At 34.7% G+C, this 27,058-nt stretch overlaps 1 protein-coding gene across 1 annotated transcript in view; it reads right to left on the bottom strand.

The window, feature by feature from the left end:
* The window catches only part of ERBB4 (erb-b2 receptor tyrosine kinase 4), a 1,149,310-nt gene that overhangs the window by 720,733 nt on the left and 401,519 nt on the right, over window positions 1-27,058 (bottom strand). Inside the window, exon 2 of the mRNA XM_047868778.1 lies at window positions 10,308-10,459. Coding sequence (XP_047724734.1) covers window positions 10,308-10,459 — 152 coding nt within the window. The remainder of the gene's footprint in view (window positions 1-10,307; window positions 10,460-27,058) is intronic.

The following is a 27,058-nucleotide window of genomic DNA, read 5'->3' as shown; positions in this document are numbered from 1 at the left end:
TGTGTGGGAGAGAGGGGCAGAGGGAGAGAGAAAGAATCTTAAGCAGGCTTCAGCCAAGCATGAGGTCATGACCTGAGCCAAAATCAAGAGTCGACTTGAGCTGGACACTTAACCTACTGACACACCCCAGTCCCCTCAACATGACTTTGATCTTCACACAACTGAGTCCACAAAATAGACTACTTAGCCACCCATTAGGTTTTTAATGTATTAATGTTAAGTATGTAAGTTTAGTTTCCCATGTTTCCACTATAGGTAGCATATTATTTATTATAAAACAAATCAGTTCATGAAACATAAATAAGACACCATTGATTCTACGAAGCACTAGGGAGAGGAGCTTCAATTAGAAAAGTGAAAAGTAAATAATGTTTGAAAAAATGCCAGTATAATCATTTTTTCCCGACTAAAAAAGTTATAAAGAGTATTAGAATTCATTCTTATTGTTATTCAATTTACTCATTTATTCATTCCACAAATATTTGCTGAACAGCCACTATATGAGAGACACTCTATTATGTGCTAGAATTTTACAGTGAACTAGGCATGGCCCTTGCCCTCAAGGTATTCATTATTTAGAAGAGTAGGCAGAAATTAAGCAAATACTTAAATAATTGCTATGTAGGAAGTCCTACAAAGAAGCATAGAGTGCTATGAATGTAATAATGGGAAGAATTCAGTAACATATGAGAGTCAGTAAAGCTTCGCTGGAGAAATTATTTTTAAAAGGAGATTTGAAAATTAAACAGAACTTAGACAGGAATAAGTGTATGTATTTATGTTTGTCGGCGGGGAGAACGTCTGAAAATGAAGGAAGGGCAATCACGTTACAGAGAACTTGATATACAAAGGAAGTTGGCTAATACTGAAAGATAGCCATGAATTTTAGTGTCATCAGCAATAGTGGAGGACAAGGTAGGGGCCAGATAATATAGGAACTTCATAAGAATTCTGGCCATTGTTCTCAGAGGAGGGAAATTTTAAGAAAGTATTATAATATACCATATAGTCTGATTTGCTTATACTTTTTTACCTATTTTCCTTTCATGAATTCTTCCCAATGCTTCATTGATGCCTTATTAATTCCTTTCATGAATGTTTCCAATGATTCCATCAGAGGATGTCTTTTATTTTTATTTTATTTTATTTTATTTTATTTTATTTTATTTTTATTTTAAATGTTTTTATTTATTTTTGAGACAGAGACAGAGCATGAGCAGGGGAGGGGCAGAGAGAGAGGGAGACACAGAATCGGAAATAGGATCCAGGCTCCAAGCTGTCAGCACAGAGCCCAACGCAGGGCTCAAACTCACGGACTGTGAGATCATAACCTGAGCTGAAGTTGGACAGTTAACTGACTGAGCCACCCAGGCACCCCACAGGATGTCTTTTAGATTGCTGAAACAACTCTCACTCACTATGGAGAGAGCTTGTACATATTTAACTATTGATTCCTTCTTACAACCAAGTGTTTGACTTGCAGTTTCGCCTCTCTGAAAATACAAAATCATACCATCCCAAACTTCTAAAAACACTTAGTAAAAATTTATTGTCAGGTCTTCAGAGTATGGCTCAATAGTTGCTGTGTAGGGAATGAAAGAAGAAAGAAAGAAACCCAATAGGGTTGGATAGAGTTGCCTCTTACTAATGGGCTACCAGGTGACAAGCATGCTGATAGGTACTTTTATTTTCAGAAATACATGTGGCACCAAATTGCTTAAGAGGATTTACTCCAACATTCAATTACATATTCTGATTTCCATGTAGAGATTGAATAGAAATTACTTCAAAGAGGCTTATATTTACTAAAACAGATACCTTAATTTTATCACTTTCATTATACATTTTAATATAATATTTTACAGTTAAATGGGTTCAAATTAGGGATCAGGAGAAATAATTATAGTGGCTCTAAATGGAACCGTCTTCACGTTTTATTTTTACACTTTTGAACTTTAAATTACACTCTACGTGACTCAAGAGAGACCTTTAAAATTGATTTGGTCTCATACAAAAATTGTTCATCTTCCCTTTTTTGAAGAAAACAGTGTTCCACGTTAAACAGTGTTTATTTTTGAGAAAAATAAAGCTAATGAAAATACACACAGCTGTAAAATTTTTAAAGGTTTTATTTGGTTATATTCTACTATTTGGATTTTAGAATTAAAAGGCAGCCCATTGCCAAAATGCTTCAAGTTAGTCTTAAAAACTCACATAAATATCATTTGTTCTCTCTCTTCAAACCAAGATCTTTTCTACTTACAAATAAAAGAGGTAAATAAATAACCTGTATATACTCAATTCCCCTAGGAAAAGAGTATCTGAGAATCATAGAGTGAAATGGGTTTGTTACTCACATATTTCTCTAATTAAGGTTAAGATAAGCCTGTAAACTCATTATACTCACCATTTAAGCCAAATTTAAATAGTACAGCCCCCAGAGATATAAAGGAATGCTTTGCATCTGCTCAGCATCCTAATAAATTCATTTTTAAGTATATTTGCAACAAGGGCATTTTTTTTCTAGAAAATGCATTACAATTTAGGGACTTAAAAACTTATTCTAAGCAGTTTTTAGTAATAGTCTCTTAGAAACATATAGGTTTAATATTTCACAGTAATTTGATTCCGTCGTAGAAAATGGTTAAATATATATATTATATTATATACATATAATATGTTATATATCACATTATATATATATATAGTCACTAGTCACTAATTTATATTTGTTATACACATATAATCGAATTATAAATTATACTGATCTATTTTTATTACTATCCTTCTTTCCAATACTCCTTCAAATGTTTATTTTCTACTAAATGTATATATTTTTCTAGAGAAGAGTGTCAATCTTTTTTATTTAGTATTTAATTTAAAGGATTAAGAAGAAAGTTTGAAAAATATGCTTATATCACTGCCTAAGCAAAAATATAGACATTTTCATCATTTATCATGTAAGATTGCTGAAGAGCATCAGGATTTTAAGTCATGTATATTTTCAGATTAAACGGTATTTAACCTTTGAGGAAATTTTGTTTTTTCCCTAGGCCAAGTGCAAATTGCATAGCTTTTTAAAATGCAATACAACTTCTATGATTAGACTTAGTACAAAATCAAATTTCAATTTAAAAGCCAGCTGTAAATACATACATACAAAATTGCATATGTATTATATTTAACAGTCTTAGAAACAGCTTTCAGAAACTATCATAGCTTTGAAAATTCCATTCAACCCAGAATATCTGTTTTGGCCCAACAGACACGTTTAAATATTAGTCTACTTCCTTTTTGATATTCCCCATCTCAATCAGCTAAGTTTTCATCATCTAAATACAGCACATATGTAGTTTACATGGAATTCAGACAGAAAGATAAAATTAAGTAAAAAGTTGAAATACCCTTAGTCTACTGCTTGCTTAAAGGTGCAGTTTCTTTTAACCTAATGATGATTCATTCTAAGTATTTTAGATATTGAATTTCATGGTCCTTTCTTGCTACCTATTCCAGTTAGTGGCATGGAAGAAAAACTTAAACTTCTATGCTCAGTGAGTAAACAAAGAAAATCAACCCTTGATATAGGAATCCTGTTTACTTATCTACTATTTGATAGAGTTACTAATATACCACTTATTTTTATTTATTTATTTATCTTTTAATGTCTGTTTTTAAGAGAAAGAGGGAGAATGCAAACCGGGGAGGGTCAGAGACAGAGGGAGACAGGATCCAAAGCAGGCTCTGTGCTGACAGCTTAGAGCCCTATGTGGGGCTTGAACTCACACACTGAGATAAGTACTTAAGCCAAAGTTGCACATTTAACCAACTGAGCCTCCTAGGCACCCTACAAATAAATATATGGCTTATTTATGCTACAAAGTTATTCAGGAAAACTTAAATTGAGGCTCGTTCTCCCTTACTATGCAGTCCAATCAAATTCTGTGCACAGCTGAAATAAGTGTGCTGTATTAGAAAATAGTGCATTTATGTCATCTTTCAGGCAAATGTGAAAATATACATATGGATCTACCTTATTATGTCATAGATGTTTCATCTAAATGGTATTTTGCTCTTCAATTTTTTTATGATTCTAAAATATGACTAGTTTTCACATCCTGATTCTAATCAACCTTTTCAACACAATCTCTCTCACACAAGTCGTTCTATCCAGTATTTAATAAGCTAAAACCAGACAGAGGCAATGGTCACCATTATGTAAACAAACTATTCAATAAATTATTTTCTAACCCAAAGGAATAAAGTACTTCATATACCTATTTATTTATTTATTTATTTATTTATTTATTTATTTATTCACTTAATTCATTTTTAGAGTGAGAGAGCTCCAGCAGAGGAAGGGATGGGGTTGGGGGGTGGAGAGACATCGAGAGAGAGAGAGAGAGAGAGAGAGAGAGAGAGAGAGAGAGAGAGAGAATATATCTTTCAACGTTTATTTATTTTTGGGACAGAGAGAGGCAGAGCATGAACGGGCGAGGGGCAGAGAGAGAGGGAGACACAGAATCGGAAACAGGCTCCAGGCTCTGAGCCATCAGCCCAGAGCCCGACGCGGGGCTCGAACTCACGGACCGCGAGATCGTGACCTGGCTGAAGTCGGACGCTTGACTGACTGCGCCACCCAGGCGCCCCTTAAGCAAGCTCCACACTCAGCATGGCACCCAACATGGGGCTCAATCCCACGACCCTGGGATCATGACCTGAGCTGAAATCAAGTGTGGGACGCTCATCTGACTGAGCCCCCCAGGTGTCCCTAAATTACCTATTTTTTTAATATGAATTATTCCACATAGCATTTTGATAAATCATGCTATGCAGAAGACAGCTTTACCCAGGCATAGATAGAGTTAAATGGGGAAGAAAGATATAGGAAACAAATGTAAATATAAAAACCACTCCCTATATTGTTGGACTTAATTCTGGTCATCTGCTTTGAATTGCCAGAGGACAATAAGGTAGACCCTGAAGCTAGAAGTAGGTTGAAAGGCAAATATTTCAGAATTTTATATTAAGCCGGACTAGTTACTGAAAACAGCTAAGGAATAGGTGAAAGCAGAGTTACTTGTTACAACTTGAAACTCATTACTGCCAGGCAGCATCCCTGATTACATTGTAACAGAAACATGCTAATGAAGCCAAGGTCTTAAGTTCCAGGGAGCAAGCCAGACAGCATCTTGCAGTCTCTGAGTTACAGCTTCATCTGCCTTCCTACAAATATGTGTCCTTACTCAGAAAAGGAACAATGTGTGAGTATAAAATGAAATAATATAGGTCCATTACTAGCACTGGAAAAGCAACACAAATTTCATGTCCAATGGAGACTGGTTGAAAAGCAACAACTTCAAACATAAAAATTCCATATATATCCTAATAAAGAAGGATGATAGTTCCATGACATTACAAGATGTTAATTATTAACTAAAAGACAAAGATAATATCTGAAATTAAAAATAAAATACTTTCTATGGTAAAGAAAAATGAACTATATGGTTTCTATCAAGAAATATATTGGAGTTTTATATTTCAAAATAAAGTTTTAGATGGCATTATTTCTTATATATACAAAAAAATTCCCTATAGCTTTGTGCCAAGAATACAATAAAAACAGCTATTTTTTTTCAAAAAAAATGTTTTCTCATAAAATTTACTTTCCCATAACAACATGTGTTATTCATCATCTGAGAGAAGATATGTTTAAAGTATTTTTGCTTTATAAAACTATACTTTCTGACTTTTTCAAACACAGTGCCTTTTGCTATCAATAACAAAATATTAATGTTGCTATTTATTAATATAAGATATTAATTTATTTTATTCACTTTCAGTAATAAAGACATCTATAATCAAGATTTAAGACTTCTACACAGTGTAGACAGGTTCAATAATTACTAATGTTTTTAATATCTCAGGTCAATGGATCAACCACTAAAATAAATTTAGCTCTTCATAATCCTAAAAATAACTATGTCCAAAACAAGTTTCACTCAACTAAATACAAGTCAGAATTAAATATTTTTACCTGTTATATAAAAATTATATGCCTATTATATTATACCTGATATAACTATGCCTGTTAAGAATAGTCATTAATACTCCTCATATATACTCCACTTTATATACCACACTGTCTTACACTTAGTTGACACATAATACTTATTTGCTTAAAATGAATATATCAAATAAAGAAAATAAATGTAAATTATAAAAGCTGAGCACTGAATACCAGCAATAGCAAAGAGGTCCAATGGAATGACAAAAGAGAAAAAACTCTTGAGAATTCTAATGATGGTAAAAGGTCTAAAAGTTCATTCCCATCATTCGCTATATTTCACCTCGTTTGAGAGAGTTCACAAAGTGTAAGACAATAACACAAAATCTATGATTTTTATGCCTCGCTGTTTTCTATTATGTCTTAACCTTGTGATGGTGATAAAGTACATAGTAAATAAGTTTTAGGGCCTTTTTCTAGCCAACTATGTGGTGTCTCGGGGGTCTAATGCTAACTATTGTCAACTAAATTTTTTTTCCCGTAAGAGAAATGCAAAAACTTGGAGGTTACAACACAGCTGGGTGAAAAGGTGCTTACAGCGATAAACTCTAAGGTTGATGTAATAAAAGCATCGTGAAAGTAATGCATTTCAAAGTATTTCAATAAAATACATCTAACAGAGATTAAGGAAGTAACTCCAAAACATTTTAGGGTGTTTTTATCTTTTTTCTGATTTTTTTTGTTTAGATTTATAATATATAAGCACATATTCCATTTCAAAAGCTTACTTTTTCTGTGTTCTTAATATCTTGAGAGATGGGAGTAGATGGGATATTTTAGTTATAGTGATAGAAAACCCATCTAGTTTAAGGGAAAAAAAAATAAAAAGGAAAATCACTTCAAAGTTACTCTCAAGTTCCAGGGGTATCTTTTGGACTCACTGGCTGTAATGCAACCAGTCATGAGAAGCAGACTGGAATGTGGAAATGAATGATTCCCTCACCAGTAATCTGGGGTGAATGGTCATCCTCTCTGCTCTCTGTTTCAGGGTGTTGGCTCCATTCTGCTGTCTGCACAGCCTTCTCTGACATTCCAACCACAAGAAAAAAGATGACTGTATTCTGGTATGCAAATAGTCAAGAAACTATGTACCCATATCAGTCAAGAAACTGGTATAGAAAATCATGGGAAGAGATTCTGATTGACCTATTCTGTGTCTATGCCCACATACCTGACCTTTGGTGGTGTCATGAAGAAATAACATAAGGGTTAGATGAACATATTCATCTAGAGAACATATAATATACAAAATAGGAATCTATAAAGTATTAAGTTTTATGAAATTTTATTCATTTCTTTGTCCATCAGACAAATACTTAATGAAAGCTCATGATATTTTAGGCACTGTCCTAGACATTGACTATTCAGATAGTGAAAGAGGTAGACAGGATACTGAGCTAAGTTGTTCTCGTAAATGATAGAAATTTGAGTGGTTTCATACAAAACAAATAAAACAAAATACTATGAACTCACTACTTAGAGAAAAAAAATAAAGATGTAGAATCTTTTAAAAACAAAAGTAATTTCTTGTGTTCTTAAAGAAAGAAATTAATTCCAGAATTACTGTCTCTCTGAACACATTACAGGTTTGAGTCATTCTTAGAGGAGGGGAAATTGCACACCTGTGTAAGAAGTTGCTCAGTGAAGTACACTTACATAAATATATATGAAGCTTATGTAATAAATAGAATAGATTAATGTAAGATTACTACTTGCTGATACAATTCAAAACTTATTGAACACGATAGCATAATGTAAAATCACGAGATTTCCTTTACATGCACTGAACTTATTGTAATATGCCAATATTGGACAAATTAGGTACTTTGGAGGGAAACCACAAAGAACACAAATGAACCATAACGTAGTTCTAAAGAGAGAAATTTTTTGTATTACAGTTTTCTCCTGCTATCGGAAAGAAGAGTGTTCCTATGAAACCCTTCCTTCTTTGAAATGGTGTGAAGCAAAGAAGCAATGATCATTTTGTAAAAGCGAAAATCCTCTTCAGATTTCTTTTGGTTAGCAAAAACAGGTAGTATTATAGGTTTTACATAACAGTGAAGTGACATAAAGCAAATTTTGAATAACAGAGAAAACCTGGAAATGGAGAGCTTTCAGGATTTTCTAAGGTACAGTTAGAGTGTCTCATCCAATACAGTAGCATAATGGAGACTTCAGCTCATAGTCCCTGTTTTAAGGGGTCATTCAGAAAAGTACTTATAACACTGAACTCACCTAAAAACAGAGAATAGGGTATGTGGAGAGTTCAGTCCTTGGTCTACTTTTCAGTCTAATTCTTTTCAATCCCCCTTGATTTTTCCTAAGACCCAAATGTTAAGTAGTTAATTTGGATGCTGATGTCCCCTGGATACCTATCTGTGGTACAAGGTTCTCTACCTCTCCAATTTAATATTTTATTCCATGACAAGTTTCTCTTCATCCACTCTACACTACAATTTCCATGAAGGTGAGAATGATGTGTTATTTACTTACATGCATATGTCTAATATCTAAAGCAGTAAACATTAAGTACACTTGTATTAACTCTGACTTAGAGCCTTCTTTCTAAGCCTTCCCTTATATTACTTCCATCAGAATGCCTTTCTCTTCCACCCACTCACCTTTTAAGTTCCTATTCGTTTTCTCATGATTCAATTTAAGCATTTCTTTGATGAGATCTTTCCTGAATCCTTCAGAATTAGCCACTCCTTTCTTTGCCCAGCACCCCCATCTACTATTAACAAAAGACCATACCTTCATTCAGATTTTGGTATCTTAGTTCTCTCTTAGCAACTATAAAAATTTTATATATGCACATATACATACTGTATACATTATATACACCCACATACACATAGACACACACATATACACAATACTTAATGTATCACACACCTGTAACCCTCTACAAGACTGCAAGATTGTTGAAGTCAAGGACAATAGATTACTTGCTATTGTATTCTTGGGCTCAGACTATTTGTTGACTGAATAAATAAATGTCACAAATAGAAATAGTTACTTTCCAAAGGAACAACAGATAAGTGAACTAACAACCAAAATGTTGCTTTTAGTAATGAAAAAAAATAGTATTACCTTTAAATAAATAGATGAGAATAAAGGTACGTTCATGGGTCATTACTAAGCTTACATGTATTGTCAGCTTTATAGTGCTGTTTAAGTTTTGAGGTGGTTTATTTTCTGTAGTTGTTACCCTTCTAGATATATTTATTCAAGTTTTTCAAAGTGTTTAAATAAGATCATTGCTTCTTTTTGTTACTACTTATTTAGGTACGGAATTATTTAAATTATCGTAGTTCTTTAAATAATTCACCATCTCCTGAATAGTTTACTGTATCAGTATTTGAAACACTTTTGTCTAGATTTACATAAGACAGTACTCCTGAGAAATGTGTAAATATTATTGAAAAACTCAAATAAATTAAAGGGATGCTGTTATTTAAAATACATCTTATTAGTTCTTGTAAAAAGAATAAATTCATAGGTGTGAAGATAGTATCTCTTTCAAGTTCAGATATTCCTGTATCTATTCTGGTTAAAGCAAAACATAAGAAACTGAAGGCATTAAGTAATGATAGTCTGTTAAGCAGACTAAGGATGTAAAAATGAGAGCCAAAACAAGTTTGTAAAAGGACTGGTTGTCTCTGAGTAACTTTTTATGTACACACCTGCACGTATGTACATGCATATATCAACCTATATAAGTACTTATAATTCCCTGTGTCTAATTTTACTAATTTGTAGGTTTGAAAAATGAATGTCATTTTACTCCTACAGATAATAGTATTAGTCTTATTATGGTAATATAGAATAGCCTGAAATTTCCAAAGTGACAGAAAAGGGACAGAAAGTGAGATTACTAAAGTTACCAATTCTTATCTGATTGGTCCTTTGACTCTTCTAGTTCCCAGCCTAACACATTTCCTCTTGCATGCAATTCAGAAAAAGGCAGACTTACTAGATATCATGTACAACACCCTGACAGAATCTTTCAACTCTCTTAGGATAACAGTAACTGCTCTAAACTCAGGGTTTCAGTCATGACAGCATTGTTACTCTTGTTCTTTTACTAGGCATGCCTCAATATGTCTTCTGCCTATGGTCATGGTCCCTGCCAGGCAAAAGAGCATAGCCATCAAGTTGAAGCAAGATGGTCTGTCTTTATGCATCGTGACACCACCGTCCACTCACAGAGAAGAGAAGAGAAAGAAAGAGACAGTTTTACCCGCAGAAAGGAGAGGTCCCGGTTGTGCTCAATGCTGGTTATCTCCAGGTTGCCCATGACCACCTCACAGTTCTCATAGTATTTGCGCAAGGCTCGATACTGCTGCTCCAGGTCAGAGAGAGAGCTCAGCTTGTTCTCTGTCCCTGCACACACTGCCAAGACAAAAAGATACACAGGAAGTTATATAACCTTTCTATGCCATGCACAATGAAGAAGTCTCCCTCAACTCTTGACTCCACATGCTCTACTCTGATTCCCTGAACTAAAAACTATTTTGAATGTCATTAATACACATAAACCACACACTGATACACATCCTCACTTTTATTTTTTCCCCAGCTATAAGGAGATATAATTGATACATATACAAGGTATACAATGTATGTATTTGATACACTTACCTGTTGAAAAATGATTACCATCGTAGCATTAGCTAACACCCTCGTTTAGGTCTCATAATCACCATTTTTTTTAATTTCTCATTTATTTTTGAAGGGGATGGGTAGAGAGAGGGAGACAGAGGATCTGAAGCAGGCTCTGTGCTAAGTGCAAAGAGCCTGATGAGGGGCTCAAACTCACGAATTGTGAGATCATGACCTGAGCCAAAGTCAGATACTTAACCGAGCCACCCAGGAACCCCATAATCACCATTTCTTTTTCACAGTGACATTTAAGATCTATTCTGTAAGCAACTTTCAAGTATGTAATATAGTACTGTTAATTATAGTCACCATGCTGTATGTTAGAGCCTCAGAATTTGCTCATCTTATAACTGGAAGTCTGTACCTTTTGATTGGTAATCTCCCCCAAAGCCCCAGGTAGCTAACACTTTACTCTCTGTTTTATGCATTTGGCTTTTTTAGATAAGACATATAAGTGATATTATGGTTTTCTATTACTAAACTGCATGTTCTAAGGACAGAGGATAAGAAGGCATGGGTCCCAAAGAAACAGAGCAAAGAGGGAAATTAAAACAATCACATTTGTAGTGACACATAAAGCATGTAAATACATTAATTTCATTTAAACAAGATTTTCTTTAGAACTTATAATTTACTATATTTCCTAAAAGAATAAACCTACATAAGTAAAAAATCAAAATATAAATGTTAACAATTTTATTCTTAAAAATAATATTTTTCTATTGCTAAATAAGCCGCTCTTAAGTAAAATTTTTACATAATTAAAACTTGTGCCTTTAAGCCCTCAAATACTACATTTTAAAATACAAATGTTCTAGCATCAGCAATCAGACAACAAAAGGAAATAAAAGGCATCAAAACTGGCAAAGATGAAGTCAAGCTCTCACTTTTTGCAGATGACATGATATTATACATGGAAAACCCGACAGACTCCACCAAAAGTCTGCTAGACCTGATACATGAATTCAGCAAAGTCACAGGATAAAAAAATCAATGTACAGAAATCAGTTGCATTCTTATACACTAATAATGAAGCAACAGAAAGACAAATAAAGAAACTGATCCCATTCACAATTGTACCAAGAATCATAAAATACCTAGGAATAAACCTAACCAAAGATGTAAAAGACCTGTATGCTGAAAACTATAGAAAGCTTATGAAGGAAATTGAAGAAGATATAAAGAAATGGAAAAACATTCCATGCTCATGGAATGGCAGAATAAATATTGTTAAAATGTCAATACTACCCAAAGCTATCTACACATTCAATTCAATCCCAATCAAAATTGCACCAGCATTCTTCTCGAAGCTAGAAGAAGCAATCCTAAAATTTGTATGGAACCCCAAAAGACCCTGAATAGCCAAAGTAATATTGAAGAAGAAGACCAAAACAGGAGGCATCACAATCCCAGCCTTTAGCCTCTACTACAAAGCTGTAATCATCAAGACAGCATGGTATGGGCACAAAAACAGACACACAGACCAATGGAGTAGAATAGAAACCCCAGAACTAGACCCACGAAAGTATGGCCAAATCATCTTTGACAAAGCAGGAAAGAATATCCAATGGAAAAAAGACAGTCTCTTTAACAAATGGTGCTGGGAGAACTGGACAGCAACATGCAGAAGGATGAAACTAGACCACTTTCTTACACCATTCACAAAAATAAACTCAAAGTGGATAAAGAACCTGAATGTGAGACAGGAAACCATCAAAACCCTAGAGGAAAAAGCAGGAAAAAAACTTCTCTGACCTCAGCCACAGCAATTTCTTACTTGACACATCCCCAAAAGCAAGGAAATTGAAAGCAAAAATGAACTACTGGGATCTCATGAAGATAAAAACCTTCTGCACTGCAAAGGAAACAATCAACAAAACTAAAAGGCAACCAATGGAATGGGAAAAGATATTTGCAAATGACATATCAGACAAAGGGCTAGTATCCAAAATCTATAAAGAGCTCACCAAACTCCACACCCAATAAACAAATAATCCAGTGAAGAAATGGGCATAAAACCTGAATAGACACTTCTCTAAAGAAAACATCCAGACGGCCAACAGGCACATGAAAAGATGCTCAATGTCGCTCCTCATCAGGGAAATACAAATCAAAACCACACTCAGATACCACCTCACACCAGTCAGAGTGGCTAAAATGAACAAATCAGACTATAGATGCTTGAGAATTTGTGGAGAAACGGGAACCCTCTTGCACTGTTGGTGGGAATGCAAACTGGTTCTGGAAAACAGTCTGGAGGTTCCTCAAAAAATTAAAAATAGATCTACCCTATGACCCAGCAATAGTACTGCTAGGAATTGACCCAAGGGATACAGGAGTGCTGATGCATAGGGGCACTTGTACCCCAATGTTTATAGCAACACTTTCAGCAATAGCCAAATGATGGAAAGAGCCTAAATGTCCATCAACTGGTGAATGGATAAAGAAATTGTGGCTTATATACACAATGGAATATTACGTGGCAATGAGAAAAAATGAAATATGGCCTTTGGTAGCAACGTGGGTGGAACTGGAGAGTGCGATGCTAAGTGAAATAAGCCATACAGAGAAAGACAGATACCATATGTTTTCACTCTTATGTGGATCCTGAGAAACTTAACAGGAACCCATGGGGGAGAGGAAGGAAAAAAAAAAAAAGAGGTTAGAGTGGGAGAGAGCCAAAGCATAAGAGACTGTTAAAAACTGAGAACAAACTGAGGGTTGATGGGGGGTGGGAGGGAGGGGAGGGTGGGTGATGGGCATTGAGGAGGGCACCTGTTGGGATGAGCACTGGCTGTTGTATGGAAACCAATTTGACAATAAATTTCACATTAAAAAAAATAAAAAAAATAAAATACAAATGTTAAGCAATTTAGATTGATATATTCGTAAACATATACTAGAAATAGAATATGTTGTAAAATATGAGTTTTTGTTGATATCAACTGGGTCATTCATTAGTATTCTAAGGTATATTCATTAGCATATTCATTAGTATTCTAAAGTATAACAGACTGACAGTAAAGGATCTCAGTATGCCTTCTTTAAGGGCATGGATCATGAGTCTGTTCATAGATGAGCACTGAGTGTACATACATGTTTTTGTTTTGTTTTGTTTTGTTTTCTGTGTTGATATTTTCCCTATCTTCCAGAAGTCAGTGTTTTAGTTATTACTTCTCATGGTTTGTATACCTGCCTGTACAAGATCCTTATCACTTAATGTACCAATTCAAATATTCAATTGCCTGAAAAAAACTGTATTATGCATCTTGTAATAATAGTATGGAAAGTGTAAAAAAAGGATGTGAACTTATCTTCTTTGAGGAAGTTACATAATATACAGCAACTTAAGGCAAGATATAAAGTATAAACTTTGAAGACACTGGAAACAGAGCTGCGTAATAAAGTCACATCAACAGCTGTATGTTATGCACACAGAAATGACAAGTCATAATGCTTTAGTGGTATTCAAGGGAATGGGTCTCTGTACACAAAGGAAAAAAAATCTAGATGGATACATTCCAATAATTAAGACCAACTTAACAACAATTGTTGCCTACTGACATATCAAAAATGACAAAAATCTAAATTTAAAAGTATTGAATGATAATGTAGACCTTTAACCATAGTGGAAGTTCACTGCTAAAATAAAAACAAGACACAAACTTTCCTCATCTGGATGTCTAAAGTTTATCAAACAGTATATTTTATAGAAATATTATTTTATAAGTGAAATTATGTCCCTCTAAAAGATATGTTGAAGGCTAAGACCCTGGTATCTGTGACTATCACCTTGTTTGGAAACAGGGTCTTTGTAGATGTAATCAAGTTAAGATGAAGACATTAGGTAGGCCCTAAACCCAATATGATAATGGCCTTCTAGGAAGAGGAAAACATCATGTGACTACAAAGATAGATGGTGGGGGGCGGAGGACAAAAAATATATAACCTCTTTCTCTCAAAGATGTGAGTGAGATGCAGCTGTATGCCAAGGAATGTCAAGAATTGATGGCCACTACCAGAAGCTAGAAAGAGCCAAGGGAAGATTCTACCCAGTCTCAGAGGCCCTGCCGACACCTTGGTATTAGACTTTTAGCCTCCAGAACTGTGAAGGAATAAACTGCTATTGTTCTATGGTTTGTGGTACTTTGTTAGAGCAGTTCTAGAAAACCAATACATAATATTTAGACTGTTTCTGAAATCTAACATCTAAAGAACTGTTAAATTTCATTTCCTTTCTCCAGGGTCCTGTCACCCTATCACCTCCAAGCTACTCCCCTGCGTTCTCCCTTGCTGAGTGCCAAGTCTCTCACATGCCATGCTGGAATTCATTTGTTACCTTTGAGAATGCAGCTTTTGTAGAATGCTAGGGATGGAGGCAAAGACTTCTTGAATCTTCAATACCCATTCTCTTCTTCGTTCATAGTAAATAACTACACAACTTTACCTGGGCATATGGCCACCCCAATAAAAGATTACATTTCTCATTGCTGCTCTTGGAGGTAACGTTGTATGCTATCTTGCCAGAACTTCATTTAAATCATGATTGGAGTCAACTTTGTCTCTTTTCTTCTTCACACCTTCCTTATGCTGTCTGGAATGGGAATGGGATGGCTAAACCTTGATCCACCATCTTGGACCATAAGACCTAGGGACACATCCTAGATATTTGTTGAGAAATAAGCTAAAAGTAAGCATGGTTTTCAAACAATTAAGATTTTACATTGTTTTATTATCATTAACATAAAGATAATGGTGAATTTTGTTAATGACTGCTAAAATATTATACATAGCAAGTATTAAATTCTAGTTAAGTTATACGCTTTTGACCTTAAGTAATTTTTACTATTCCATTACATTGTTTGACTAAATAAAATTCAACTCAGAATGAAATTACAAAACCATTATTTTTTTTAATTTTTATGTAAATTCCAGTTAACATAGTATAATATTAGTTTCACCTGTGGAATTTAGTGATTCGATATTTACATACAACACCTGGTGCTCATCACGACAAGTGCCGTCCTTAATCCCTATCACCTATATAACCCATCCCCTGCCCACCTCTCCTCTGGTAACCCTCAGTTTGTTCTCTGTAGCTGAGTCTGTTTCTGAAGAAAAAACAAAGTTATTCTTGACCATTTGAGCATTTTTACTGGTTCTGTGGAAGGTTCACTTATTAAAACTAACAGACATTAAGAAAAATTAATTTCTGTTGATAAGTACAATAATTTCAACATAGCGGGTGAACCAAAGTGATTGATTCATGTACATGATCCTTAACAGCCAATATCAAAGTCTATTTTTTTAATTTTTTGCCAATATACTCCAGAGACTAAGAAACACCTTTAATCCACAATACTTATTTTTATTGCTCCTAGAAAATTTATACCAAAATCTTTATAAACTTGTAAAATGTCTGTTGAGAAAAGGTACTATGATATGGATTTATGAAATATAGATTTCCATTGTTTTACATTCCAATGAGAACAAGCTTATATTTTAATACAACTACTGATGGGGAAATTATACATCGATTAATAAACTTGCTGCACTATTTCTAAAATATATGCAATGCCACACTGAAATTGATATACAACTTATGTTGCACAAGTTTCTTTCAATTGGAAATAAAACCTGTACTTTTTTTTTTTTAATTTTTTTCAACGTTTATTTATTTTTGGGACAGAGATAGACAGAGCATGAACGGGGGAGGGGCAGAGAGAGAGGGAGACACAGAATCGGAAACAGGCTCCAGGCTCTGAGCCATCAGCCCAGAGCCCGACGCGGGGCTCGAACTCACGGACCGCGAGATCGTGACCTGGCTGAAGTCGGACGCTTAACCGACTGCGCCACCCAGGCGCCCCTAAAACCTGTACTTTAATATCACTATATAAAAGTCAATATGTAAACATCTAAATGAAAAGTTTTCTAAGATATTGACTGCACTCTGACCTTTTGGATAGAAACCTGAATGAATTTAGGGAGAAACATTTATTCATAGAATTGTAATCACTAAGCATTTTTCCATATTTCTCATCCTGAATATATGAAAAAAGTATATACTATAAATTACTATGGTTATTAACTATTATAATCATCTCTTTATATAAGAAAGCCACAAAGGCTGTAAACTCTTTGAAAACAGTACAATTTATTATTATTATTTTTTTAAAGTAGGCTCCATGCCCAGTATGGAGCCCAACCTGGGGCTTGAACTCACAACACTGAGACCAAGAAGTGAGGTGAGATTAGGGCACCTGGGTAGCTTGGTCGGTTCAGCATCCATCTCTTGATTTCAGCTCAGGTTATGATCTTACAGTTCATGAGTTTAAGCCCCATATCAGGATGTGTGCTGGCAGTGGGGAGTCTGCTTGGGATTCTGTCTCCCTCTCTCTTTGTCCCTTACCTGTTTGTTCTCTATCTCTCTCTCAAATAAAAGTAAATTAAAAAAGAAAAAAAGAACTGAGTTGAGATCGAAAGAAGAACGCTCAACCCACTTAGCCACCCAGGTGCCCCTTTTTCTTTTCTATTTTTTTTTCTTTTGTATTGGCTGAACTATACAGCATAGTGCTTTGCAAGAAATTATCATTTAATAATATTCATTTACTCTCTATAAAAACAATTATAACTGGGATTCATAACATAGCCCTCAATTCAGAAAATTTTTCATTGTTTAATAAATGATCAGCTGTGTTTTGTATATACCATATGAAAACAAAATTGGAATGAGTATGCTTAGAAATATTTTTCGACAACAACAACAAACTCCTCCAATAAACAGGAAATCCGATTAATTAGAATATTGTCCAAACATTCTGGTCTTTGGAGGTTTCACTACACACAGTTCAATTTAGGAAATATTTTTGTTTCAGTGAGGCTTTCCTATATATTTATTTTTGATCCAAACTGCTGTCTATAATGACTATTATACTCTTCTTAACTTTTATCTTGAAAGACAGACTTGATCTGAAAAGAACTAGTTTGGATAAATGCATTAAAATCATTTGTATTTCTCTTCATGAAGCCTTCACTGAATGCCTCACAACTTCCATTTGTCAATTGATTTTACCATCAGGCAATGTATACAAGACAATGTTTAAACCATCAAGTTTCATTGATTTCACAAAGTTGTTTATCAAACAGAATTGAAAAATTTTCCTTACCAGCCAAAACAAGTTTAACAAAATTCAGTCCCCTTTGCCAACACTATTATGAAGTCCTTAAACTATAAGCTTATAATTCTTCAAGCTTCAAAAATCCTGAACTTGCCTGTGCTTCCTACAGTTTTCATTCCAATTGTAACTCCAGCAGTAAAGGTGTATGTGAGGCCTTAATAAAATCACCAATTTTTCCATTTGGTATTGATTCTGTTACAAATGTAGCTATAGTTGCAAACATGGGCTTTTTATTCTTCTTGACAAGATTTATTTTCCAACAGTGAGTGAACTACATAATCCTCCTTCAGTAAAAAAAAAAAAAAAAATAGGAATATAATTAGGAGTTTGTAACAATACGCAAAGTCAGGTTAACAAAATTATCTGTTTGATTCATGGGGAAAATATATTTGAAGTGGAATGAAGAAACATTAACATTATCCATTTGAATACCAAAAATCAATTACTGCTTCCAGGCATGTTATAACTGTGGAAACCAGCCCTCCATTTGTTTACATGACAAAGATAACAAGAGGGCTTAAAAAAATCAAATTTTTCCCTTACTTTCATATCAAATGCCTATATGAGATATGAATTAAGAAATGAATAATTATTTACTTAGCATCTTACTGTTGACCCAGTATCATGGAAAAAAATATATATTGATTAAATGTGTTTGTACAAGGTACATTGTAAAGAAGCAATTGAGTGATACACATAAACCATGCATATATTGTGTGCATAATTCAGAGACAATCTGCATAAAAATATATATATACTTGGTAACCCAACAAATTCTCTAATTTTTCTATCTGATTTAATAATAAGTACTCTCTCAGAAATATGAACATAACAAATATGCTTTAGTTGAATGCACATTATTGGGTTTTTAAAAATCCGGAGTTATAGTAAATCTCCAAAAATAAAATACTTAAGCACACATCATCAGGGAAATACAAATCAAAACCACAATGAGATACCATCGTACATGGGTCAGAATAGCTAAAATTAACAACTCAGGAAACAACAGATATTGGTGAGGATACAGAGAAAGAGGAGGAACCCTTTGCACTGCTGGTGGGAATGCAAACAAGTGCAGTCACTCTGGAAAACAGTATAGAGGTTCCACAAAAAAATAAAAATAGAACTCCCCTACAACCCAGGAATTGTACTACAGCTATTTATCCAAAGGATCCAAAAATGCTTATTCCAAAGGGCACAAGCACCCCAATGTTTATAGCAGAGCTATCAACAATAGCCAAACCATGGAAACAGCCCAAATGTCCACTGACCTGATGAATAGATAAAGAAGATAAGGTATACACACACACACACACACACACACACACACACACACACACACAAACATAAGTGATGAAAAAGAATGAAATCTTGCCATTTGCAACAACATAGATGGAACTAGAGTTTATTATGCTAAGCAAAACTAGTCGTCCAGAGAAAGATATCATATGATTTCACTCATATGTCAAACTCGTGTGTCTGAGGAACACAACAGGTGAATGTAGGGAAAGGGAAGGTAAAATAAGATAAAAACACAGAGGGAGACAAACCATAAGACACTGTTAAATACAGAGAACAAACCAAGGGTTGCTAGAGGGGAGGTAGAGGGGGGAAGGGCTAAATGGGTGATAGGCATTAAGGAGGGCACTTGTTGGGATGAGCACTGGGTGCCATATGTAAAAGATGAATCACTGAAACTAAGAATACACGGTATATCAACTAACTTGAATTTAAATTAAAAAAATAATAATAAATAAACAGGTGAGAGGAAAAAATAAATTAATTTTAAAAAGGCACAAAAGAGTAGCAAACATTTTCAGTGACTATTACTGAATGCTATTACAGTCACACAGAGATCGGAGCCCTATGTTCAAAATATATCCCCAAATGAGGCGAAAATTGCCACTTCTACTACTATCGTCATTTAAAACAAATTATTGCAATCTTTCCCCTTGACTTGACAGTAGGCTCCTGTCTGATTTCCTGGATTCCTTAAGTGTCCTGATTAATTCATTCTCCACACAGGGTCCAGAATGATCTTTGTAAAAAACATAAATCGTTCACACCACTTCCCTCATGAAAACTCTTCTTGGAGTTTTCTTTTTGTTTTTAATGTTTGTTTGTTTGTTTATTTATTTTAAATGTTTATTTTATTCTTGAGAGAGAGACAGACAGACCAAGAGCCAGGGAGAGGCAGAGAGAAAGGGAGACACATCATCTGAAAATGTCTGAGCTGTCAGCACAGAGCCCCATATGGGGCTCGAACCCCATAAACCATGATATCATGACTTGAGCCAAAGTCGGATGCTTAACTGACTGAGCCACCCAGTTGCCTGTAGTGTTTACTTATTTTTGAGGGAGAGAGAGAGAGAGAGAGAGAGAGAGCAAGCAGGGGAGGTACAGAGAGAGAGGAAGACACAAAATCCAAAGCATGTTCCAGGCTCTGAACTGTCAGCACAGAACCGGATGCAGGGCTCAAACTTGTGAACAGCAAGATCATGACCTGAGCCAAAGTCAGATGCTTAACTGACTGAACCACCCAGGTGCCCCTAAAACTCTCATTGACTTCTAATCACACTTATAAAATCCAAGCATTTCAACATGGCATGTAAGAAACTGTATTTAATAAGAAATATATTCAGGTCTTTGCTCGAACATCACTCCTTCAGAATAGACTTCTCTGACCACCTTCTCTAAAATAAATAGCTGGTTCACAGACTTCATGCCTGTCTTGTTTGCCTCCTTTATTTATTTCTTTTTTTACTGCTATCTGAGATTGTATTATACATTTTGCTTACTTATTTACTCTATGTTTCTATATTACAGTACAAGCTCCATAGGAGGCAAGCTTAGTCTGCTTAACACCTAAAAGAGCAGGCACACAGACTCTCAGTCAATATTTATTGAATAAATGAATGGACTTTGGAGTCACTGAGAACCATAACTGAGCCAGGATCAAATATGCTGGTTCTTCCATTTTTAAAAGCTGAATAAACTTGAGTAAATAATTTCACCATTTTTAGAGTCTCTGTTTCTGTTATCTACAAAGTAGGATTTTGTGCTAAGTATTTTTTAGCAATAAACTCAGTTTAGAGGTTAAGAACACAGGGCCTAGAGCCAGATGTCCAGCACAAAAATGTAGCTCAATCACTGGCCTACAATGTAATCTTGAGCAAGTTAGACTCTGTCATTCTATTTCCTCTTCTGTAAAATGGACATAATAACAACTACCATCTCATAGGCTATTGTGAGGATTACGTGAGTCTAAATGTGTAACTTGCTTTGCACAATGTTTGATTCATTGACAGAGCTCAATGTTACCTACTGTCATTTATCAAAATATGTAGTATATAGCATGTGCACATTATTCAATATATTAAATCCAATTAAAATATAAGACTTGCACAGGTGATGTACTCAATAAATCTGATCTAAAGGAATGAATACTGGGCAAAGAAAGTAGGGGTTGGGACTCCATCACTCCAACACTTTCTAGCCACGTAAATTTGAACAATTATTCTGTTCTCATTTGTTCCAACTTTCTCTTTTCTCAAACAGGATATTTTTATGTTTCCCCTCAGCTAAGAAATTCTGTGATTTAATTTATTTCTAAAGTATTTACTTAAAACCTACTCTACACTATGTAATAGGCTGCATCCATTGGATGCTCCTGAGGTCACACTGTGGCAACATCTTACAACATTATAAATTAAGCATACAAGGGGCACCTGCGTGGCTCAGTTGGTTGAGTGTCTGACTTCGGCTCAGGTCATGACCTCGCAATTTGCGAGTTGGAGCCCTGTGTCGGGCTCTGTGCTGACAGCTCGGAGCCTGGAGCCTGCTTCGGATTCTGTGTCTCCTCTCTCTGCACCTACCCCACTTGTGCTCTGTCTCTATCAAAAATCAATATTTAAAAAAATTAAATTAAGCATACACTTATCAAATGACCCAGCAATCCCATTTGTAGGTCCCTAGATAAATAATTATGTTCACATAAAAATGTGTATAGGAATGTTTATAGGAGCTCTACTCAAATTCACAAAAAAGGTTGGAAACAACTCAAATGTGTTTTGATGGGAAAAATGATAAACTATGGTATATATATTCCATTAATATCTATCTATTCAGCTATAAAAACGAACAGATGATTGATGTATCAACATGGAAACTTCTCAAAGGCATTATCTGACTGAAAGAAACCAGGCGCAAAAGGCTACATATGATTCTATGGATACACCATTTTGTAAAACAACAAAACTACTAGGATGGAGGACCAACCAGTGGTTGCTAGGGGATGGAGAGGAGGGATAGTGAGGGTTTGACAAAAGGATCACCAGGGAACTTCGAGAGATAGCAGAACAAGTCTGCATACTGACCATGGTAGTGATTACATAGATCTCTACAGTTAAAACTCAGAGAACTATATACCAAAAAATTGTAAATTTTACTGTGTGGAAATCAAAACACACAAGTTGGCTTGTATATCTAATGTAGTTAAATATGCTCCTGTATGAAATTAATGAAACATTTTTATTATATTGTTTTCCAGGTATTTTATGCTTTCTTTGGTCCTTTTATGAATAATTATGCCCAAAATGATAAAGAAAATAGGTTTATAGTTCTGATTTGTAATTTACATTACACAAACTGTAAATAAAATATTTTTTGATGTAGAGATTGGTATCCTTTTAAAAAAGTAAGTGACATTCTAGTGTATTCTCTGAATCCATTTTCTATCACTATTTTATTGACTCCCAAAATAACAAAACACGGGATCTGCTGAAATTAACAAAACATTTTCTAAATGATGTTTGAGCCAAATTAAAAGGGCACTTGGCATTGTAGACCTTCACTAATAGAGCTGTAGCTAGGAAAGACAGGCATTCTATAGCACAGACTGATGAAAGGCAAGTCCATAAACTATGTATACTGTTACATGTTGGTCCATCTAAAATGTAATTGATCTGTATTTCCCACTTTTGTTTACCCACAATAGTCTCTAAATGTCCTCAGAGATGTTTAAACTGCTAAATTATGTTGCAAAGAGAAATAATCTCATTGGCAATGACCAAAAAATGATAGATATAAAATTATACATGATTGTCTCCCGTTTATGAATGATATGTTTTGTAAGTTGTCTACTCGAATTCAGTCTTCTCAATAGGTTATTCTTTTATGGGTCTAATTTTTTTTCCGTTTTATATTTCAAAAATTAGCCTAGTAAATTTAAAACATTACAAATGAATTTAAATGCATTATATATAGCATCAAAATCTGACTTGTAACTGCTTGTATATAATTCTTAGTTCCTGTTCTTGATTGTTTCCTGTCTTTAAATATTTCATTGTATTTTTTTCTTAAATTACATTACATAAAATTCCCATGTTCAAAGTGAAAAAAAACATTATAGAAAGACTTTACAGAGTTAGAAATTGCATTTATGTCATCTATTCTTGGATAAAATAATATTTCCCCTACCACTGTTTTGCCACAAATCTCTCCAGCCTTTTTTTTTCCTAATCATTCTTCCCACCCCTTACCACTCCCCTACACATAGTCCTTCTTATTTACTTTGTAGTATTTCATTTTCTGTGAAAGTGCTAGGTCCTTAACTTTAATGTACATACTGGACTTGACAAGCAATTAAAGCAAACAATTTCCACTCATCAAGGCTTGCCAAATTAGTCATCTGCCATCTGCCCCATCATCTGGCTCTCCTTGAGGTCTTGCTGTGAATCTGGATGCACTCTCTCAGATTAAGAGGGACAGTGCAAACCTCCAAGCTGGTGAAATGCCAGTGGGAGCTAAGTATGTAAACATTAGGAACCATCTTTCTTCCCTAGATTATCATGCCTACGACCATCCCCTGTGTGTAATAAAAACCAGCCTGTTTGTGATGCCTTATCACTATGAGACCTTTGCCATTCATTGTAATTAAAGTGGAGTTTGTGGGATTTTTTTCCTAGTAGAACTATTTAAAAGAAGGAATTAGACTAGTTGTTCCTACTGTGAAGCTATGCTCACATATTAAGTCTGGTTTCTTAAGCATTAATAAAGATGTACATTAAGAAATACCCTATGGCCTTTGTCTTGCATTGGTTGCAGAGTGAAACTTTGTTTTCATTCTCTCCACTGGCAAATGTTTACTTGGCTGATAACACGCGATATAAGTGCTTTCTAAAGATTTTCAATCAAACTGTATAAGCAGTTGGCAAAACTGAGAAATAGCAAGGGTGAAACATGGTATTGTTGTTACACACACACTCCTTTTTAAGGTGGTTCTTCCTCTAAGGCATTCCCCAACTCAGAGCTGCTCTAGGGCAATAGATGTCTTTGCTCAAATGAAGAAAGATACCTGTCTTCTGGGTGGATTAAACTCCACACTAGGACACACCTTTGCCTATGTGATAAGAATGTGGGCAGCGTTTCACTCCCATTTTTACCCTAGTCCATGTGCCTATTTGCAGCGATGAACCTGCGTAACTATAGAGAAAAGTTCTGGTCCACTCCACTGTCCTGGGTCCTCCATCCAAACTTGCTTATTCAAGGTAATGTTTGTGTCAAGGTAATGTGTCTAAACAAGTAACAATCACTTTAAAAAAAAGTGTGCTAAATTTAGACTTGTGAGAGGAAGGGGTGCAGCGGATGACATTTTTTACTGTATCTTCAGATAATCTACATGTAAAACCAAATTTAAGATCACCTTCTAACAAAATGTTTGAAAGTTTTAGAAGCCAATTCTTAGTCACATAACCCTCTTGGATGAAAAACAAACTGACAAGCAAAATACCCATCTGAGATGGATATAGACTACATAATAAAATGTCACCTTATAATTTATTTGAAACTATTTTCTAATAACCCCAAATTTATTTTTCTAGAAACCAGATCCTATAATCTCCAGTAGGCTGGTCTCTGTGAAAGATTCAGATTAGCACTGTGTGGTTATTTTTACAATGTAATCAACTTCAAATACTAATTGTAATTAGGTGTTTGATAAGGAGATAGTCATCACTAGGACAATATCTGCCATTCATTCATTTATCCTGTCATGCATTTATTCAACAAATGTTAATTGGGGAACCACAATATATGGACTTTGAGTTAAGTGTGAAAGGAATAAGAACTAAATAAGATCTGTATCTCAAATTTATAACATTTACACTCTCATAGAAATCCTCTGTAAAAGGTTTTAGAAATGATACTAGTATATAAATTTAGATAAGCTGTTTTAAAGAAATTTTTTTCTGATTTTGATTCACTGTCAATCAATAAGATTCACAAAGTCAATGGGGCGCCTGGGTGGCGCAGTCGGTTAAGCGTCCGACTTCAGCCAGGTCACTGATTCACTGTCAATCAATAAGATTCACAAAGTCAATGGGGCGCCTGGGTGGCGCAGTCGGTTAAGCGTCCGACTTCAGCCAGGTCACGATCTCGCGGTCCGGGAGTTCAAGCCCCGCGTTGGGCTCTGGGCTGATGATGGCTCAGAGCCTGGGGCCTGTTTCCGATTCTGTGTCTCCCTCTCTCTCTGCCCCTCCCCCGTTCATGCTCTGTCTCTCTCTGTCCCAAAAATAAATAAACGTTGGAAAAAAAAATTAAAAAAAAAAAAAGATTCACAAAGTCAAAATTCATCTTATGTACAATATAGTACGAAGCAGAAAAATTTTATGTGTATACATGTATATACAATATATATGTGTTTATATGTATACATATATATACATATATTTTTTGTGTTATAAAAGGTGGACATCACTCGTGAGAAGAAATTTTTGGGGAAGTCTTTCTCTGTAATGGTTAGGGAATGCTGTTACCAAAATAATCAGTATCATCTACATCTGAAGAAATACCACACCTCACAAACATTTTATCCACCTAGTCAGGTTCATGTATATATCCCTCCTAGGTCCTCCTTCGCTTGTCAAAGAGGAAAAAGTGAAACTGCTTTGGCACAGACAGGCTAGACATATTTGTCTGGCTATATGTTATACTTAAGGCTGGTTTTCAATCCAGTCCCATTCTATATGACTTAATTACGAACATATCATAGTTTTTTTCTTTCATTTTATTTAATTCAGAAATGTGATGTCATAATTTTGAGATATTAACCAAGACATTCCACTACTGGTATCACAAGCAACTTCCTTATTAATTCCACAATCTCATGGATTAAAGGGGCATGAGACCCCAAACTACAGGGACAGTCACTTAATGTGGAATGCGTTCCTATGAAAGTTTCACTAATCTTTGGATTTAAAGATATAGAAGTCCAGATCTTGTTTTTATTTCCTTTGGATATATCTATATCCACATGTGGGATTACTGGATTGTATGATAGTTCTATTTTTAAATTTTGGAAGAACTTCCATACTATTTTCTGCAACAGAGAGTAGACTGGGATTACCAGGGGCAAGGTGGGAAAAATGGGGAAATGTTGATAAAAGAGTACAAATGTTCAGTTATAAGATGAATAAATTCTGGGGAACTAACGTATAGCATGGTGATTATAGTAAATCATATTGTATAACATACTTCAAAGTTGTCAAGAGAGCAGATCTTAAATGTTCTCTCCACAAAAGAGAAATGGTTATAATTATTTTGCAATATCTAAGTGTATCAAATCAACACACTGTACACCTTAAACTTACAGAATATTATATGTCAATCATATCTCAATACAGCTGGAAAAATTAAATTAATTTTTAAAAATATGATATCCTACTTATAGGCTTTATTAAAATGGAGCAGCAAGTAACAAAATCTATTAGAACTAATGTAAATGTTCAAATTTTTAATGGAATCTGATCACTCAGTATGTCACATAAAGAGCCAATGTGACATTTAACAAATTTGTTTTATTATTGGACATGACCTCAGAAATATCTTTTACATTTAGGTGAAATACTTTAAATATATATACACTTTAAATATAACTATATATAGGATATTTGCTAGATAGCGATAACACATTTCAAGTCTTTTACCTTTGCTGTGGTTTTGTCAAAAGCGTTCAGGCAATAATAATAAAAGAATAAAACCTGAAGTGTGTTATAAGTTTCCTTCATTTATTTTACTTTATCTGAACCAATTTGGTAATACAGGTATCAAAATAACACATAGTTTCATAGCATTGGATCCAATTTTAAAAGTA

The sequence above is a fragment of the Prionailurus viverrinus genome, chromosome C1 (genome assembly GCF_022837055.1).
Source record: "Prionailurus viverrinus isolate Anna chromosome C1, UM_Priviv_1.0, whole genome shotgun sequence".
In the NCBI taxonomy this organism is placed as follows: Eukaryota; Metazoa; Chordata; class Mammalia; order Carnivora; family Felidae; genus Prionailurus; species Prionailurus viverrinus.
This window is presented reverse-complemented; position numbering and strand designations above follow the sequence as displayed.